Below are 20,857 nucleotides of genomic sequence, written 5' to 3' on the forward strand. Positions count from 1 at the left end.
GCTTAGATAAATTACACCTTTCAAACAGCACCAGGGACCCAGAGACGGCCAAGCATTCTGCAAATGGGCATCAGAAATCACTGTGAAGAAGAGATACACCGGTAATAAACCGCGCCTGAAAAGAAAGCTTCTGCCTCACGACATTCCATAATTCCCTTCGCAGGCAGATGAATGTCAGGGAAGTGAGACGAGGCCTGAGCCAGTGTGCCATTGATTTGCCATTGTATGGTGACAAATCAAGTTCCTATGTGGCATTAACCCTTTGCAGACTGCCTGATTTTAAAAAGAAGGACAAAAATTACAGTAGATTTATAAATACATCAGAGCAATTCAGAACCACCTTCGTTTGAAATATCAGGCTCAAGACGGCTCGGGTGACTTCGTTTATGGGTTGTAAATCCAATACGAGTAATACCACTCGGTCAACTTCAGCTTATCATCTATCACCAACTCACTGGGCTTCTTATTTCAACTTTTTTCTTTTCATAAAACCACATTTCTGTTGTTTGGGATTGCCTTGTGTTTTTGACCACTTGTTTTTTGTTTAATTTGTGTATGTTATTTTTGGACTTTGGAAGGCCTTTTAATAGCAGTTATTACCTATATATTTCTCCTTCAGTTTTTTTTTAATTAGTTGCAATGCAGGGGTCTGCATCTAACCCTGTAGTCCTGCTGGAGAAAATGCCTGACATGAATGAATATAGTGACAAAGCAGATTTCAACTTGGCCACGCATCTGGGTGTTGTCTACACATTCATGGTCCATGAAAATTGGGAGATTTTGCCAAGACAAGATGAGTTGGGAATGTATTTTTCAATAATTTACAGTCTGGTATATAAAATTAATTTTGATAATCTGAATTAGTGGTAGTGTGTATGGCTTCTGGCAGACCAATACCCAGGCACTATATCAGGAATTTTTTGTATGAAGGGATTTAGGATTTATAACATACTTGATCAACTGTGGTCCTTGAGGACAGCATTCCACTAGGTTTAGTTAATACAGGGAACTCGGGTTTACCTGGTCAGATTAAGTTCTGAATGAGTTATATTACATATTTTTGAAAGAAAGACTGACATTTGTCTGTGTTATCTTTGAGAACTGGAGATTTTTTTAAAGAGTAAAATGCTGTCCTCTTGTTCTGCAGAAAATGTAATTATTCTTGACTTCCAATCCTAACGCCTTGCAGTGGTCTGAAAAAAAAAATGGAACGAAGGACTTGCAGCTTTTTTTAGTTCATCTGTGACTGCTTAGAGCAGCTTCTGAAAACTACTAGGTTACACGATGGGCACGACCTTTCTTAGAAAACGTCGCTGTATATCTGCTGTACTTAAACTGTTGATAGTGGACAGTTAACACCTATATCGGGGGGAAAAAACAAACAGTAATAGTGATATTTGGTATTTGGATGAAATAGCTTTAGTTTCTCGGTGGTTTTCACATCATATTTATCAGCTCTAAAATGAAACTGTGAATGCTCTCCGCTTGCACACTTTAGGAAGAGCAAGTATATTATCATTTTCTCTGCAGAAAAAAAAACCCCCAACCAGAATAGCATGCTCGGCCAGGCTGAGAGTCTTTCTGATGGCGACGTGTAGGAGACAGTCCATTTTATAGATTAAAGCCAGAGTGCCGTGCAAAAGTCAGTGCAGCAGGCGTGCACCTGCTCTAGGGAATAAGAGCGCTAATGACAGATTCAGTCTGAAAATTGATGATGTTGCTCTGGCATCAGACAAGCTATTCTAAGTAGAGCGGTGGTTGGCACAGCTGTACTACTGATTAATGCCTTGGAGTCCAAATCAGGTGACTTGAAAAGCTGCTTGTTGGTTGAAGGGGACTTTTCTGCTTAGAAAGTATTGTTCTGGCGGTGGGGCGGCATATACTATCAGAGGTGCATTGTTGCAGATTTTTTTTCATTTCATTTCAGTATTCTCTCCTGATCAAGACCGTGTAACCTGAGCTTTTCATATCCGCTTCAGTTTTTTAAACGGGAAGCAAATCCAATGTGAATCTGTAGTGTGAAATCATAAGAAATTATTGTGATTTCATTATGAAGCTTATTTTTTCCTGAAATCAAAAAGGAGGAAAAAAAGGGAAAAGGAGGCTTCAGCTCTCAAGATCCAGATGATTACCTCACAGAATCAATGGGCGGTAAATGGTATCATCCCTGTACAATACCTTCCTGGGGAAGGAGGTTGGGATCTTTCCTTAAAAAAGGAAATGAATGGGTTTCTTAGACTTTAATGGCCATGCTGCAGAATAGGGGCACATTTTCCTGAAGAACAACTGATACGAGTACTACATCTGTTCACCGTTTATTTCACTGATTTTTGAATTTTTCAAGTGCTTTCATAGTTTGGAATGTGGCCGTGTTCCGATTGAAAAGTACTCAAGGTCAATAGGTGTGCACCTTTAATGTGCTATTGAGAGCTCGGCCATGCAAACTTCATTGGAGCCTCGGTGCTGTTCATTCTCTCAGCTGCATCAAACGCAGCATTGCGGAGGGATCTGTAACTCGTCTCGCCACACGTCTCTGAGAGTCACAGGCCACAAGGAGCCCGCAGCAGCTAATTTTCTCATTAATTAATCAATAAAGCTCCCCCACCACCACTGACCTAGAATTCTTTCATTTTTCCGTATATCACTAAGAAAAAATCACTTTCCAGTTTAATTTGAGGTTGTTTGAGTCATCATAATAGGTTTTCAAAGACTCCGGGTGGTTTATGCAGATTGCGAACGTAATATTTGAACTTTGGGGGGGTGATTTTATCCCCTGTAGTTCATACACTTACCAGCCACGGTGTAAAAAGAAACCCTCCAGAAAATGTAGATTGTGACTAAATTCATCTTAGTTTTTATCTCAATTAGGTGTAAAACCTTTCAGGCAAAGGGATGCCTGCTCTTATACAGCTCATATAACTGATATAGAAAGCTGAAGCCTCTCGGCTAAAAACATAGAACCTGAGAAAGTTTAAAATGTTGTGACACTGTAATGTTCTCAAATGTGATTAAAAAAGAAAATGTATAGAATACATTCAGTGCGTTCTTTACTTAGAATGTTTTTTATCCTCTGCTGAACTGTATATTTTCTGCATTTGAAAGATTTCTTGTTTTTTTTAATTGGCACAGCATTGAAGTTGTGACGAAGGGACAAAGGGACACCTTCTGGCTTTAAAAGGGGTTGTTTTGACGTGTCTTTCCACGATGTACATTTGTCTTCCCCAATTTTACGAACTGGAAATATATTAGACGATAGAATCTCTTGATCCATCAGTGGACAGCTTCCAGATTTTGCCCCATCTCTGGAAACAGACAGACAGAGAAAGAGCAGTTGCCCCCTGTATCATCAAAATTGTAATTCGCTTGTATTGAAATCTAGTTATTCCCATTTCAATCTAAAAAGAAATGTACAGACTTTTCATTAGTTTCTTTTTTGCCCTTTTAACTCTTTGTTAGAGTATACATTTTTTCATTTAAACGGAAAGGTTTAGGCCCATCAGATTCCAGAAACGGTGCTTGACGATGAGCTCCTTCTGGCAAGCAGAAAGCAGCCGTCATGCTGCAGTGCCGGAATTTTCCAGTGACAGGTTGTTCAAAGTTTTAATTTAATCCAGGCCTGTGCCTGGTGACAAATGTGTTGCTGCATCTTTTTCAGACACTGTTCATTCATACTGAAATCTTTGTTCCCATTTTCTTTAGACGTGCCAGTGATGGAACAATTCAATTTGGGAAAACTTTTATCGGAATACAAGATATACCTCTTAGAGGGGTTTGAAGCCTTGACTCTGTAATGTGGTTTCTGTGTCCCTCCAACATAAGAGTTCTTATATTAGAGGGGCATAAGTTCTTAGTAGTGTTTCTCTTGGGTGAAACTAGAAACAGGCCCCTCTGAATGCTTAGAAATATTCATGATATTGTACATAACATATTTTGTCTGTGTAGATAATACGTAGTCTGTCTGATCTTTTTTTGTTGTTTTTGTTCTTTTTGCTTTGTGCAGATTGTCTGCACTGGGCTATTGCGTTCAGTTTATGAAGTATTCTCATTGTAGTTAAGACAATAGGTTTCTCTGTTGCAGCACTGTTCTTTTTGTATTTCACCTCTGTTTGCCTTATGAGGAGGAAGACACAAACAATCTTGTTTGTTCTAAAGTTTCCTATCGTCCTGTGGGGATGTGTGTGTGTGTCTGGAGTGTGTGATTTCGTTTGTGCACTTGTGCATTTTTGTGCACACTTTTTTTCACTGTGAAAGCTTTTGTCTCCAATTAACAGCAACATTAGTAATGGGCTCCCTCAGAAAATTTTATCTAAGGTGTTTAAGAAGGTTTGGGTGAAGCGTTTTAAGGGCAAAAGGTACAGTTAGGCATTTGAATAAGTTGGATAAAGAGAAGCTTTGAGAATAATTCTTGGGACAGACCTGGATGTTAGACAGGTGAAACACATACAGTAGAAACCTTCTTGGAATTTCTTAAACAACAATGCAAAAGAAATTGCAAGTTTGGAGAAAATACTGAAAAATATGTGCTAACATAATAAGGCAGTAAAACTTTTATGACAAGCTCTTGGTGTTTTCTCTATTTGTGTAGTAAAACCTAGGTTATGTAGCCCTAGACATCTTAACATACTTTAAAACACAATCATCAACTGCATGGATTACATTGTTTTAGTCATCAAAGTCTTACAAGAGCAACAACATGCAAGGAATGAGATGTTTATTACTCATATCCTAATTTTTACTGCTTTGACTGGATTTGCCCACTCCTTAAAATAAAAGCTTCATCAGTCGGCAAAGCTGCCCACAGTGGTAGCAGCTCAATATGTTTTTACGCAAGGAGAGGCAGCAAGTGTTCATCATTTTGGATTCAAAGGTTTTTTTTATCCTTTGTTTGGACTTTTTCAAAAATAAGTTATGCGCTGTCTGCTATATTGCGTTTGTCAGTTATGCATACTTTAATATAAAGACCTCCATTGAAAATTCTGAACTCAGCCATGTGGGATCACCCATGATTTTTTTTTCAATGGTTGCACTAGAAGTCGTGACAATGTTCTTTGCTTAAATTCTAAAATTATCGCTAAATTTGGGTCATCCAGACTAAAATGTAATTGATTTCAGAAGAATTCTATCCTTTTTGAAAAAAGAAATTTGAGTAATGAAATTGCTTGTAATAAGGTATTTAAAAACGATTCAGTTAATACTGACCCTTTGTACAGACTAGAATTGTATAACACACATGATTTGGGTCGTTGTACTGTGCAGTATTTTATATTGGAGTGTGCATACCGTGGAAAAGTTGAATTGTGTTAGCAACATGCTCTGTGATTCATTACAATTTATACATTTAGTGACTGTTGATGATGTTAAAAATAACCAAAATTCAGGTCTTGTAAGCAGTTTTTTTCCCCCCATTTACACTTCGTACACATAATGTTAATTGAAGCTTTTTATTTTAAGGAAGTCCCATGAATTCTCTTTGAAGTTCTTTATGGAGGTAGGGGGATTGCAGAAGAGGTCAAAATTCAGTCCTGTATGATGTCAAACGGTAGAGTTCAAGAGTCATTGATTTGCAGAATTTCCATAATTATACTGGTTACCATTTGAAAATTTAATATAAGCATACGACATAAAATGTGTTTTGTGCTATGTGTAGATTTATTAGTATTTGGTAAAACAATTAGTGCCATGCCGTTTCATATTTTATGTGTGCAGTACACATTTAATACAGTGAAGTTTGTGGATATAATCAATTTTGGCTTCTAAAGTTGCCAAATCCCAAACTTTACAAACTAGTTATTTGGCTAAGATACTGTGAAAAATAAGATTGACAAAAACTGATTCCATTCCATTACAAGAACATCCCTAGGTATTTATTAACTGTTCCTGCAACTTTAGCACTTTCAATCTTAAGAGTGAAGCTAAACCTGTATAGAAATAACATGTAAGAAAACCTTTCATATCAGGATTCATATCAGATTCAAAGTTCCACATACAATGAAGAATATATTAAGCAGTATTTATACGTCTTTTATTTTTAACAAGTGGTTTCACAGAATTTTCATAGGAGTCTGAGGATCTAAGGATGTATACAATAATAACAAAACAACAAGACAAAATATTTCTGTTAATGAAGATCACATAGTAAATGGACAATTTTGACCATTGTCATTCATTTTTCCCCATTTAGGTAATGAAAAACAGGGTGCATTTCATAATGAACAGTTTTGGTTGCCTTACAGTATTGTCAATACAATTGAATTTAGATGTCAAGGAACAGCCTGTTTACAAAGCAGCTGTTGATGTTTGTTCCTGCATGTTACATGTGCAAAGTATGTGAATGTAATTTTTATAATATTCATTTCTTAGTTGCTATGTTTTTTTATTTTATTTTGGCTAATTTGTGAATACATGTATTAGTTTACTTTGTGTATTTTTCAGTTTACAATAAAGTTGCTGAATTGTGAACGTTTTTTTTTTATCGCTTTGTTATAATACTTATAAATTCTGACTTTAAGGAAGTTAAAAACTGCAGAAGGTTGTCTCCTTCCATTTTAATAGTATTTTAATTGTACAACTGCTCTAGTTACAACACAATTCAGTTAACATTGGAAGAACTTCTTGACAATTCCTGACATTTCATTGAATTAAGAACACGCCTTTTTTTGTGAACAAAGTGAAACTAACTGCATATTAAACAAAGTTAAATCCAGTTCACTTAATTTCCAAAACCTTCAATTCAAATACCATTTCCAGATGGTTGCAATGCTATTTTGAATAAAACTCTAAAAACTGTAATAGTAAAATACAAAGACAACATTCCAATGAATTTAATTTAGCCCAAAAATGATTACAATGATCAATTTTTGTAATACTCAGCAATGAATTTTTGTATATATTTAAAAACAAGCTTTAACAGAATATTTATTGAAAAGCACAGTATAGTATTGCGATTCTATTTTTATATTTACATCTCCTTCTGCTAGAGAACTTGTACTAAAACACCAACAGTTCTATTAAGTTATGAATCCAGTTGCTTCTATAAAAATGTGTACACTTCTTCCTTGGTCTGCATTCTTGAGTAGTTGTAATCTCCAGAACAGTGGGTACTGTTTTAGAATCGCACATCATTTGGATTCTATCAAAAGCACACTCTGACCTTAAGGACCATCTCTTACATCTGCAATTTGTGCTAATTAGGAATGGTCCACTTCAGGGCCCCCCCATATCCTCTCCGCACAGAAAGAGACAGGAGATTTATAGGTCTGTCAATATCTCTTGAGGGGGACTGTTTACTGTGTAGCTGAATGTTCCCACAGTGGTGAGCCTGGAGACACAGCTATGGAAACCTGAAGAGGCTGGCATCTCACAAAAGTCAAAATGAATGTGAAAGGAAAAGCTGTTACCAGTCACAAGAATGTGTCTTGGCATAATCTGTTTGGTAAGAGTGATCATTGGAGAGCTTAGAAAAAAGCTACCCCCGGTGCTAGACCAAGCTGAAGACACTTTATATCAGAGAAAGAAATGCTCGTCATTGTTCAAATGTGGATTGAAATGTTCTTAATAGCAACATTTTATAATATACAGACACATTTAACACAAATCTTTTATCTTTGTCAGTCATTTTTAAACTCGCAACATTGCAGTCAGCTGGTTTCGGCATTAATTCTTGTTAATTTCTTGGGATATAAAGCTGCTTTAGAGAACATATTTAAAATTTGCTAAATCTTTATTTTCTGCCAAATTTGAAAAGAAATGTTTTTAATAAAAGATAAACATGGCTGCTTTTGTTCTCCACTCAACCCCGTTGAATTAACGATTTATTTCAATGACAAATTCTATGACACCTAAAAAAATCTTTGTTTGAAATAAAATTAACTGTCTTAGAATATTGTTTTGGAGAATCCAATTTATAAATGAGGATCCTAGAAAAAGAGTACGATTTTAAATCACTCCGATTTTGTTTTCTTTTCAGGTTAGCTATTCCGTTACGTTTGAGGACACAAATTACACCACACTGTGAATGTAGACTTTTTTTTTAAATCCAAAAACATTAACAGACCTGGGACCTTCGTGATGTGACTGTATTCACAGTCAAATTAAATCTTATACCTGGGATCACACTCTCATCGTATTTGGACAACTTCTATATATGTACTGTACGCAGTGGTTTGAAAGTAGCTTCAGAGTACTCTTTTCTGATATGCTGATCTGCACAAAGGACATACAGTTCTTTCTTCCACAGAGAAATCTTCAAAAGCCTGAAGACAACTGAGGTGGAAGAGGTGGGAGCAGGATAGGAGCACAGCTCGTCTTAAAGAAAGCCTCTTCTCTCCGTCAGTAGATGTGCATGGCTGTGTGGTGCCGATGTGGCAAAACAGTGGAGTGATGCAGATTGGGCAATCGTGGGAGTCTCGCTGGACAGCCTGGAACACACAGAAGGGATTTTGGTTTTTGTATTACTGCAAAACTGCAGGGATGAACACTAGGGTAACACTAGCTCTTGGTCTGGGCTTTTTCCATATGTGATGGGGGGAAATATGACATGAACAAAATTTTCATTTCAAATATATAGTGGTATATAACAACATAGAACAAGTGAAACAATTTCCTTAAATGCAAGCATGTTAGTGCTGAAAAAGCCTTTCAACATCAACTACCTTGGTACCAGTGTGTTTTTCATTCAGTCTATGAATTGGCTTTCGTTTTCTTCATGGATATCGATTTTGGAAATAAAGTTGAATGATTAATGACTTTCAAAGGATAAATGTATACAATGATGTACTAATACCAAGTCTGCCAAATAAAAAATATACATGCTGTATGCTCTATATCAGCATATTTTTACTTACATTGCCTGAGAAAGTTTCTAAAAACTTACTTTTGCTGTTGCTAAAACCTTTATGAGTCCCAAAACAATGCTTGCACAAAAAAAGAGCAGGGCAGACATTTATTTTTGTGATAATTTCATGGGTCAGTGACAGTTTTGTCACCTGTGAATTAATTTTAACTACTTAAAATTAAAATAAATACTATCCTGACAGATATTGTATAATTTTATATACTTTTCAAACAAATGTTATTGTGAAAAAATACTGAAAAGTGCATTTTGTTTTTGGTAAATACTGTGAGGTAATTGGTTACAAATAATACCTCTGAGACCAGTTTCTTTAATTTGAATACTGGTGGACTTGCTTGATACCTAAATGTTTGCTAATGAGGCTTGTAACTTTATGGTGTTTACCTTAATCCTGAACTGTCTTTAGTAAACACCTAGGCCTACACAGGCTTGTGTAACTCTTGCCCTGGACGTGACCTTTTCAAGTAAGATAACCAAAGGAATTGTTCTTCCTGTGTGGGGTGATGCAATTGGATGGGGCTAAAAGACCAACTAGTTTATAACAATGAGCAATAAATGCTACAGCTTCCTCTACTTTCTTGGGAACAGTACATCATATGAAAGGCTTGGCATGCAGTTGGACAGCGGTCTGCATTAGTACACATAAAGGATTTTTTCTCCTTTAAAGAATGACTTTCAAAAAGCTTTAGAAGGCTGTGATTATTTCAATAAGGATTAATATTCACGATACTGTTCTGTACGGCACATTTGTTGGTTTCTATGACAAGCTTTGACAGGTTTTTTGAATACCAAGGTTATACAGTAAATTCAAACAGGATTAAACAAAAAAAATCTTCAAATACTATCTTCTAAGAGCTCTTTGGATGAGATTCAGTGTTACACAAGTTCAAATGTGAAAAAGACGTACCTTTGCTTGTATTTTCTCCCATTCCTCTTCAGCCATTGCTGAACCAAACTGGTTGTCAAATTGATGAAATACACATCTGGTCGAGGCCAATGAATTGTCAATTTCAGTGAGGAACCTGTCAACTTTGGTATCACAGGATCTGACCACTCTGTCATTCATCTCCTGCAGCTTAATTTGGAAAAATATATATTTTTTAAAAGATTAGAACAAATGGGTGCCAGTAATGCCTACAGCAGCCTCAAAGTGCTGAATAATATTACAAATAATTTCAAGTGGTATATACAGTTTCCTCAGAAGACAGAACAGAACAAATATCTAGGAAGGAATTTATGTTTAAATTATTAAAGCTTATATTACAATCTAAGCATACTGTACACAAATTATTTTGAAAACCCCGAAAGTATAATTTGCAATTTAGCATTGAATATGCTCATCAGAAAAAAGGAATGTATTATCGTTCACAACAACTGTCAATCATGCTAGGTTTACTAATAAGAATGTCTGTTCAAAGATCAGATGAATATTAAATGACATCACAGGTGTGGTTTTCATCACTGGCAGTTCACAGCTTTTGCCGTTTTGCTTTATGTCATTGGCCACCTTTAATTTGAAGCAAACACAGAAATGCTGCACTAATGTGAGGGACCACATACATGTATGACCTATGTATGAGGCTCACACTTGTTCAGGCATCAGTGACATCAGTAGTGGTTTTAGAACTGAATTTTATCACTGATTACACAATGGTGAACAATTAAAATGAGGAATACCACAGACTTCTACCTAAATGACTTGTCCAAACAAATGTGCCCAGGTGCACTTTGTCTATCTTACAGGAGGCCTTTCAAAGCAATCCATCTTGGTGTCAGCAAATTGCTTACTAATGTGTTGACTTATGGTAGGACCTTAAAAGTAAAATGAAAAGCTTGGTATTTACAGCATATCAAGGAATCAGTTGATAAGCTTTTACTGGTTTAATATCCTCTGAATGCTGCTGCTTGGTGCCACTGCAAGTTAGCAACAGAATGATAGAATGTTTGCCATCTCTGTGTGATAAAGGAAGTCCACAGACTAAGCAAACCTCAGGGCCATTATTTTGTTTGGTGAGATCTAAATTAAAATTGCTGGAGGAGGCATGTGGAAATAGCCACAGTCAACCACATCATTTTTTGCAAATGAGTCCAGTTTCCTCCTTAAAGAACTGTCAATAAGACTAGCCCTGTGTAGGCTAACCGTGATGTGACTGAGTGGAGTTAATGGCCGCAGTAAATGACTGCACTGCTATTATGTGACAACTTATAGATAAGGATCAAAGCAATATAGAAATGTACTCAAAAAGACACTTCACCTCAAGCACATGATATTGGCATAACAAGCTTTAAATGCCATATTTGGACTGATCTGAATTGAGGAAACCCAGATTAATGGGAAAGGACTACTGTACTATCAACAATCCATTCAAACACTTCAGATGTGGCAGACAATCTCATTTTCTACTGGTGCTTAAGGTCACTAAGGTATTATGAACATTATTCAAGTTAAACACTCTGATCTTCAAATAAAATACAGTAAAATTACTACTAATGATCTCCCTATAATGTTATGTTTTTCATTCCTTGACTTAGGTGGATTTAGAAACTTAGTTGTAAAGAACAAGGATATGCGTCCTTTAAATGTACTTGCTAATAAATGTTGGCAAAAAAGAACTGCCTATTTAGTCCAAAATCAAATCAAAATGTCATCTCTTCTGACATCTGTGTACAATCTTATGGATGGTTTACCCCTTCAAGTGAAGCCTTGCCTTGTCTTCGAATGCAAGCAGTTCATAATTGGAGACATTGATGATGAGCCTAATCACAGTAAATAAAAGCTGGATCCTGTTAGAAGGGATATTGCTATTTCACTAGAGGGCAATCTGCTCTTTTAACCCCAAAGTACACCATCATATTGCCATAGTGTCAAGGCATTTAATTGCACAGGTGCTCTTGACATTTTGATGAGCTGTTCCAGAAAGTTTCTTTCTGTTGGCACAGTGAAAATAATGGTCCTGAAATAGAATTCAAGATAAGCCAGTGGAATCAATCATAGCCACATGCTCAGGAAAACTAGGCTGCCTTAATTTGACCAGAAAGACAGAATGTTTTTTAAGTACCATGTACATGGTCAAATAACCAATCCAATTCAACTAACAGTGTTTCCAGTGGCCTTTTGCCATCATAACATGTAGTTGCATTCACACCTTCAATGTGTTGAATAAATATTGGGGTATATCTTTTTAACACTTTTTAACAACACGGAAAAGTTAAAAAGTTACATAAGGTATTCTTTTTGCATTCCTTTTGTAAAATCTTCTCAGCGTGTTTATTAATAAAAAAGTATTTTGTAGAAACATTTAACTGATTTTCCAGTTTGTCCTGATCTGCAGCCTTTTTACATGAGGGAGGCTCAATAAACACTCAGTGGTAGACTATCTGTGTTTTGACTGGAATGTATAAGTTACTTGACTAGAACACACATTTCTTAATTAGTTTACCAACAGTTTATGGTTCACACGGCATCAAAGCCCTGTGGAGCAATGATTGTCTTGCTCCTGTTTAGAGTTCACTGTTGCTGACATCTAAGGGCCTCTATAGTTTCTACTGTCAATCAAATTAAACTCAGCGAGGATAAAGTGTTCCATTAAAACCTCAAGGAGCACAATCGCACAATAACCTTTAGGACAAAACATTAGTTTCTCCAGTATAAATGCTCTGTGTGGCTGAGAAAAGCAGAACTAAATCTAAACAAGAAAGAAAAGCTAAAAACAGAGGCTTATCAGTCTGACTAACAAATATATACAGTATATAAACAATCTTTGTTATGGTTATTTTTCATCTATTCCAGTATTCCTCAAAGGCATTTCCCTTTGCTTTTTAAACCCCTGATATCATTTTATGGCTAATTGTAGATTATAGTAAAGAGCATCTTTTGTATAGCCTCTTTCACCGTACACAATTTCTACATTATTTAATTTTACCAGGCACTATAATTCAAATTATTATATGACAGAACCTGAAAAAAATAAGACTCATTACAATATACAGATTGAACAAAGACAGATTGAAAAAAGGGGGGAAATTAACTTAAACCATTTCTAAATAAAATCTACTAATGACCAAAGAGTCAAGGCATGTGTCTCACTGTCCTGTGTTGCGGTTCTGCTTGTGCAGTGAATGACTTACTGGCCTTTTATCCTCATGAAACTTTGGAATGTACATTCCCAGATAATGTACACTCACAGATAAAAGGATGCTGAAAGCTTATAACACCTGAAGGAACTGACAAAGGAGCCAAGGACAAGCATGGGACTAGCCAGCTAATGTTCTAAGCTATCAGCTGCTGTAAGAAGCCTAAAAGGATAGAGAGGGAATAGTTCGAGTGAGATAGTACAGATGTAAAATAAAGTGTATCCGTAATTATCTTACACTGGAAAGGGTATTCTCTGAGGTTTTTTCTTCTCACTGTATCATATCTGTCCGATGCCAACACTCGACAACTCTGCAATGTCTCTTGTTAGTTTATTTTATTGATTGTTCTTTTCCTTCTTTCACTGCTTGGACTCATATTATTGGTGTGTTTGTCTTAGTCAAGTCAGTACTGTAAATGTATTCTCAATGGCTTTATCTGGATAAAGATTATAAGGGAAACTGCAATACAAATATCAGGGTACACTTTTGAAACAGTTTTCAAAACTGCTAAATATACCATACCTTTTCTTCAAAGAATTTTCTCCTTAACACCATGTCTTTTGGAGGAATAGTTTTCCTTAAGTGTCTGTACCACTTACGAACAATATATCCCCGCCAACATGCTTGAATTCTAATAGTAAGAGAAAAATACATTACTACATTTAAGATATTTCCAAACATTTTGAAAGAACATAATAAATGTTTTTCATTGGTGAGATAAATATTGAAAATATTGACGTTCTTATCTATTTGCAATATATATTTAATAGGTTTTCCACACATGTATTGAAGCCTTGTCTTATATTGCTGCATTCCATTATGTCAGTTTCTAGATGACGTGACACTCTGTTCCTTTACAGAAGAAGTACATTTGATATTCTTATTCCACCTTAACTCTTTATTACTTATTGAATCAATTAGTGACTTAACTATGATCCTAATAACTGCTGTTTTTCCTGTTTAATCACTGATTAGTTTACGTTTCCTATAACTCCTAGTGAAATTAGTGCACCAGAATCAAGAGAGTACTACTATAGTAGAATCATCACAGAGTCCTGCTATATTAAGCAAGCTTGACACAGATAAAAAATGAAGCCTATGTGACACAATAACAACAAAAGGAGTGGACACAAGCAGCTATATCTGCTATCTTGGTATTGTGCATTATGCGGGTCTGACATAGGCACACATGCAGAAAGCTAATATCCATATCACTTAATATTATGGAAAAACCTGAATAGAGGATAATGTAACATGCCCTACACATCAGACGTGAGCCCCCCAGAAAATCTGTGGGCAATTTGTGGTAACTAAGGCTCAGAAACCAGGTATATGCTTGTCCAGGATCTGGAGTGGAGTGGAGTGACTGGGAAATTGTGATTAAAATTTGTTACATTTGTAACAACACAGTCAACACATTGTGACATCATCAGAAACGGTGCAATTTATTAACAGTAACATCTTCGGTATGTTTCTATATTAAAGAGTTGTAATTCTGGGGCAGAACAAGAAAACTTTTGCATAGATGTTTTATTATATAGAAACATCTTCAGTAGGTTTATATACCATGCTAAACATACAACTCCAAAAGTTTTCTAGTCCTGCCTCGGAATTGAAACAAAAACTACTGGGAGAAAATATTTTCTGGAAGCCTCTGTTAATTGGGGCTACAATACAAACATGTACAAACAGATCCACATCCATGTTCATGTACGATAAAATTAATTAATTCCTCACATCTAGCAATGGAATTCTGGATCTCCGGGTATACAGGTATGAATGAACTGTACAAATAATACAATCATATAATTTAAAGATCCCAACTACATGGATCCATACCTGTTTATCCAACACTGCTAATATACACATAGGCTATCATAGCAATGCACCATCAAAGTTCTGGCAAATTTAAGAGGAATCAGGCATTCTATAAATATGTAATTACCTGGTGGCGCACTTCATTCTATAGAGACGAGCCCCATCATGAATGACTCTTGTCTCGTACTGCTCTTTCCTACACATGGGACAGCTTTTCCTCCCTGAAAACCTCTCAAATGCCTGTAAGCAAACCTATGACCAAAAAATAAACTTTTTTAACAATTTGAAAACATTTTAACAAACGGACATAACTGCCTGACTTTATGTCAGTTAATTCTATTGTGTGCGGACCCCCAACTTGGCGCTGTGAAACTTACCCTGTGAAAAACGTGGGAACAAGACAGCAAAACCTATAACAACAGACATTGAATCAGCATTAAAAGCACTCCTTTGCTATTTCAGAAATGTGTTTTATTTCAATGAGTGTTGCCTATTAATGGTACTATTATGACCAAAGTTATTGTGGACTGTGACAGTCCGTTGATGACCAATGAACAAGGTGGAACTTGGGAAAGACATCAGATGTTTTTTATCTACCTTGAGAGTAACTATTTTATTTTCTGCATATGACAAGCTAGAGGCGGTACAGTTGGTCCAGAAAAGAAGAATAAATAAGAAAAGATAGCTACTGTACATTGATTTCCCACTTTTTAGAGTGACCAAATCCTCCATTACCAAGGACAAAGGGCACCCCACTGTGCACAATCTATACCTAGAACCTAGACAAGTCATTAGTCTGAAGTGGATTCCATTCTGTCCAGCGCAAGTCAGGAATTAAAATTAGAATGGCTGCCAGTGAAAAACTGTACTAAATTACAGAAAGAAGGTCAATACTTTGTTAATGTACTTACTGTTAATATATATAGCAATACAGAGTGAGATTTACCAAGAAGTAGTCAGTATACAACAGTCAGAAGAATTATTCAGAAAACATTACAATGAAAAAATCTGATTATTTCTTTAAGCAAAAGGTATTCATTTACCACATTATTCATATGATAGGGCACAGGCTTCAACCATTACATTTTGGTTTGATGTTATTTACAAAAACAAAAGACAGCATTAACACCTGTTTCAGGGTGACTTATGAGAGTTACTTGATATACAGTACTGTAAAACTAAGAAAATAGGCCTTATATGGCAACCAATTCAATTTACTTAAATGAACTGTATCTCATATGTTTATTATTCCTGCAATCTTAGAATCTGAATTATGTTTACACTGTACATAATGCTTCCTAAAATTAAATATATAGCGTCTTTGAAGTCTGAATTGCAGATGGAGCTTTTTTGTCTTTTTCCTTCAGAGTTGGTTTTAATATAGTTCTCTACCCTACACGGGTTGGAATTTTGGGACACTTCTTTCAGCGTCGTCTTTTTCTCATGGGGAAAAAAAAAACATATTACCTGTAGATGAGAAATATCTAAAAATTGAATTACCCAGTCAGAGCATTAAATTCTTCAATATATTTTGTCAAAACAGAGATATATGACTGACTCAACACTAACTGTTTGATATTGTTTCTTGGTTCATATCCCCCATACATTATTATAAACCAATTCAATATTTATTGTCTTTAAACCACCGCAGGGACACTTGGGAAATAGTTTGTCTCTCCTTTAAGAAATTAATTCAGAAATTCTCAGAAATCTCTGAGTAGTTGCACAACTGATGACAGATTGATCATACCTGTGACTGGAGCCTGAATTCTTCTTTGCATATTACACATGGCTGGTCAGATTCACCTTGGTGAACAGACCTCTCCTTTGCCTTGCTCCACTCATCAGCGGTCAATGGCACTGGTGGAGCTTCAACCAAACCAAGTCTTTGGGCTGAAAAAAAAGGACTCTATCAATACACACACCTAAGAAGTGGAGTGCGGGTTGAGCCTGTGGGTTACTCACTGACTGTGGCACAGGCACTGCCTTGTCTCTGGACTGCTATATAAAAGTGACCCCTTGCCAGACACCTGTCAGCTGGTGGTTTTCTTTCTGTGAGTTGTGTCAGTTGTCTGTCTGATACCACTGCCTTGTGGACTGCTAGTGTGAAGATGTGACTTGAAGGGAATGCACAAGTTCATTAATAATTGCAAATTCCAAACCATGTCTATGTATAAAAAGAAGAATACTCTACAGTTCAAAACTAAAAAAATAAATACACAAATTCATTAACATTCGAACACAAAGGCCTATAACCAATTTAGGTTCTCACCTGTTTCTATTTCAAAATCTGATCCCAAACAAGTTCCAGTAATTCAGAGACAAAAGTTGCCATTTATTTCATGGACACATTCAGTTTCTTAATATTGTATGGCCTTTTCCTGCTTTCAAGCAAAGTAGTTATAATTCATCTTTGGGCAACATTACTCCCTGGTTTATTTTTAATGGCACCCCTTCAGATGTCCAAGAAAGAGTGATGTTTATTACATTTCTAAATTAAGAACTCAATCCACGGGAGAATAGTAGAGAGAGAAGAATAGTGTATACAAAATGGATTGCCAAAGTCTAGCTAGACAGCTCACGGATATTCATGCTCATTACTCATTGCGACTGCATGCTGTTAAAACATATACCCTAACCTGGCAGGGTGTTCCTTCCGATACCTACCTGAGCTAGCAGCTATGACTTTGGATGAAAAAGATTCTACATTGTCACGTGGTTTCTGGTTATTGTATCTAATCTGTATTATGTAAGAGGCTGGTGGGCGACTGGTAGTACTTTCTGTCTGGTGATACATTGTGTGGGTGTGGGGAGGGGGAATGTTGATAAGCTGCATTGTTCAAGGTGATTATTGAATTAAATGGAAATAAATCTAGTTTTTAAAATTGTATCTTTCTTTTAAATATGCCTTAACATTTATTTAAACATACATGCATAAACATAGATATTTAAATATAAATTGAAATGAGTTATTATAGCACTATTACCAATGCTTCTTACCCAATGTCATAATTGGAGGACTGGGATCTAGTACATACTCTTTCTCCTCGATTCTCTCACACTTTTGGAGTTTTTTGTGTTTTAACCCAGTATTCACGAAAGGTTTTACACTACAGTTTTTCACTGTGTTCTTGGATCTCTTCTTCTCGGGACCCAGCAACGATAAATTCTGAAGCTGTAAATTCCTCGCTATATGGTCTTGCAAAGCTACAGCTGCAGCAGTTACTCTACCGCTGTTTAACTTAAAATCAGCAACCTATGGAAAAAAAGAACTAATGTCAGAATTCATACAGTATAGATACTGCATCTTGTTATATACTATTCATTCATAGTTTTTTCTTCTATGTGGTGAGCTGTGTCAGTTGACAGCAGAGAATCTGTTGTAACATAAGTGTAATGTACTGCCTCAATAAAGGACATTTGTGACATTGAAAAACATTGAAATGATAATGAAAAAAATAATTGCATCAGATAACTGCTAACAAACTCGTTTAAACAATGGTTTATTATAAACCCCTGTATAAATGCCTTCAGCTAAAAGTAGGCTTGTGTTCCATCAAAGAAAAACAGGTGCAAAATTAACACTTTGATTCTTTATGATCAGGACATAATATATTTTCCAAGCAATTTGATACTTATAAGTTATTTTTTTGTCTTGTCTAGTCTATATTACATTTTGTTGCAGCAGCTGTGTATCCTAAGGCATTGCACACCGTTTCACCATTAAAAACATGAGTTACAGTATATTGAAACAAAGCATCAGTTGTTCTATTCTAATGTCTGAATCTAATCTTATATCCATATACAGAACAATTTTAGATTTCATACCTTTCCCTTGGTAAGCTTGGAGTCTAATGGTTTACTGCCCATTCTGTAAATATATAATCATTCAAAGAGCCTCCTGGAGATAAACAAAATACAACAAATATATTTCAGTGAAGAAGGCACTAAAATACTAATTATTTCTCAAGGAATGCTGTTCCAAAAGGGTTCAAAGACATTAAATGTTGAATACCCTACCTTTACTTCACAGACCAACACAATATTTATTTTCAGTTCCAGGTATTTTAAAATGTTTGTTGCCCTGCTTTCTTTAGAAATATCTAAAGAGCGAGAAACCTTCTCTTCCCAGAGAAGGGTTTCTGTCCTCTATATGGAAATGACATTGCAGAGGGCTCACAATTAGCCCTGCCAGTGCTTATCCAGTAACTCTGGTTCAGCTCTGGAAGTTAACTGGGATCTGGTATCCCCAGACTGTGGTGAGCAGCTGGACAAAAACAGAGAACTGGGTGAGAGAATCTAAAACTAGAGAATCTTTGCCCAGTTGCTTAGGAGGAACTGGCCAGCTTCAGAATTGTCAGTAACAGGAGAATCACTCCTGTGTACAGTGCAGTTTGAGGAACAAGTGCACAGATTGCTTTTCCCAAGCTAGAATAGGAGCCACAAAAGTGAAGTTGACCTACAGTACATAACAGCTATCAATTCTAAAGTAATGGGATACAAAACAATACTTGCCACTTCCACATCCTTTTGAAAACATTGCGACATACAGTATGCTATAGTACATTGGCAAAGTCAAGCAAAACCATAAAACTGTCCACCCTTATAGATATATGAATGTTAAAATCGTTTGATAATACTGGAAATCCTTGGGCATCCTTTTCCCCTTTTAAGATATAATTAAGGAGTCTTGTTTATACGTTTGTCCACGTAAGAATATTTGATTATTTTTTTTATGCTGACACCACCAATAATTTCAAAATATTGTGACTGCAAGCACAAACACAGAAAGTGTTCAGTATATACACCCCAATATGCAAGTGTCAAGAAATCTATTTTTGTACCTATGTATACATAAGTAGAATAGTCACCATCTTTCAGAAATTGTTAAAAGTAGGCCTACATATGACATTATTCTTTCTGTTTTGTGCCAATAAAAGCATCCACAAGAGAAACATTATCTGAAGTTTATTTGTTCTTTGAGAAGTAACAGCCCAGGAACCTTGTAAGCTACTTTCCTTCACTGGGATCTTAGTAATGGCTGTGCTTTGAAAACACTCACACACTGTGACTGTTGAATGGGGGATGCCCATATGAGGTCATTTTAACAGGGAAATCCTTTCTAGTCTTGCCCACATACAGTAACTCATGTCATACTGAACCTGCTTCTAGCTGTTAACCAATTCAACCGAGGGCCTAGAAAAAGAATCCGTTGTTACTGTTGATGGACTGGGTTAGAGAAGTGAGTGGGTGTAATTGCTATCAAGCTGTGGGGTCCAAGGCCTACTAGTCTGTCTTAAAGGGCTCTCTGAATGGACTTGTTACATTGCTAATCAAAGCCAGGCATTCCATTTGGACTCTTGACCAGCATGAATCTCTTTCAAGCTTTCACAGCACAGTTTTCATTCATCGCTCCTCCATTATCACTCACCTTAATGACCACAGTTGGGTTCTACTTTCCATTATACCAAGCTGCCCCAACACAATTACCTAAAAAATAGATATTATCCACACAGAGAACATGACAGAATTTATTAGATGAGTCATTTGAATATTTTGTAATGCGGGTATTTTATGTAAAACTGCATAAGATTTGCATTATTTGTTTATTGTTATTGTAATGACTCCTGGCCATTTTTTTTAACTTTTGTTATTTAAACAAAAAAACATTTTGTTACATTGCTTGGCACTTTGTGTAAAAATGCAAAGTTCTGTGGTGATCTTTGGTGTGTTTGTGGAAAGTATTTTTTATTAATAATTTAAAGAATCCTGACTGAATATATTCACTTATATTATTTTTAGTATTATGTTTCATGTAAACCTTCAGACATTTATAACTTTTAAATTCAATAAGGAATACACTTCCGAAGAACTCCAAATTTATCCAGACATGCTTTCAGAGAGCAAAATCCATATAACCTCAGACAGTACAAGATGCTGCACTCTGACTGTCCTGACAGGCTGGTACTGTCAAGAGCAAAGAAGGACCGATCAAACTATTCAACTGCATAAAGAAGCTAAAAAATAAATCACAGCATTTTGTGCCCTGATTTC

General features: G+C 36.0%; 2 protein-coding genes and 1 long non-coding RNA gene across 9 annotated transcripts in view; 1 reads left to right on the top strand and 2 right to left on the bottom strand.

The window, feature by feature from the left end:
* lmbr1 (limb development membrane protein 1) overlaps positions 1-8,759 on the top strand; it is a 72,638-nt gene extending 63,879 nt beyond the window's left edge. The window contains exons 17-18 of one of the 3 annotated variants that reach the window (XM_088643844.1): positions 1-101; positions 8,237-8,759. In XM_088643844.1, coding sequence (XP_088499970.1) covers positions 1-86 — 86 coding nt within the window. In that variant the 3' untranslated portion in view covers positions 87-101; positions 8,237-8,759. Of the gene's footprint in view, positions 6,460-8,236 lie in introns of those variants that run through there. The other 2 variants (XM_088643843.1, XM_088643842.1) reach the window with 2 other exon arrangements.
* Positions 6,006-20,857, bottom strand: part of LOC148657493 (uncharacterized) — a 27,445-nt gene continuing 12,593 nt past the window's right edge. The window contains exon 2 of the long non-coding RNA XR_015940980.1: positions 6,006-6,708. This is a non-coding gene — a long non-coding RNA (uncharacterized LOC148657493). The remainder of the gene's footprint in view (positions 6,709-20,857) is intronic.
* Positions 6,006-20,857, bottom strand: part of rnf32 (ring finger protein 32) — a 24,557-nt gene continuing 9,705 nt past the window's right edge. For 2 of the 5 annotated variants that reach the window (XM_088643847.1, XM_088643848.1), the window contains exons 2-10: positions 20,235-20,293; positions 18,632-18,704; positions 17,804-18,059; positions 16,554-16,696; positions 15,181-15,213; positions 14,931-15,055; positions 13,508-13,616; positions 9,759-9,926; positions 6,006-8,417 (exon numbers count right to left, since the gene is read on the bottom strand). In XM_088643847.1, the coding sequence (XP_088499973.1) occupies positions 8,175-8,417; positions 9,759-9,926; positions 13,508-13,616; positions 14,931-15,055; positions 15,181-15,213; positions 16,554-16,696; positions 17,804-18,059; positions 18,632-18,673 (1,119 nt within the window). In that variant the 5' untranslated portion in view covers positions 18,674-18,704; positions 20,235-20,293 and the 3' untranslated portion in view covers positions 6,006-8,174. Of the gene's footprint in view, positions 8,418-9,758; positions 9,927-13,507; positions 13,617-14,930; positions 15,056-15,180; positions 15,214-16,553; positions 16,697-17,803; positions 18,060-18,631; positions 18,705-20,234; positions 20,458-20,857 lie in introns of those variants that run through there. The other 3 variants (XM_088643850.1, XM_088643849.1, XM_088643846.1) reach the window with 2 other exon arrangements.

This window comes from Lepisosteus platostomus, chromosome 8, assembly GCF_059453375.1.
Source record: "Lepisosteus platostomus isolate fLepPlt1 chromosome 8, fLepPlt1.hap1, whole genome shotgun sequence".
Lineage (NCBI taxonomy): Eukaryota > Metazoa > Chordata > Actinopteri > Semionotiformes > Lepisosteidae > Lepisosteus > Lepisosteus platostomus.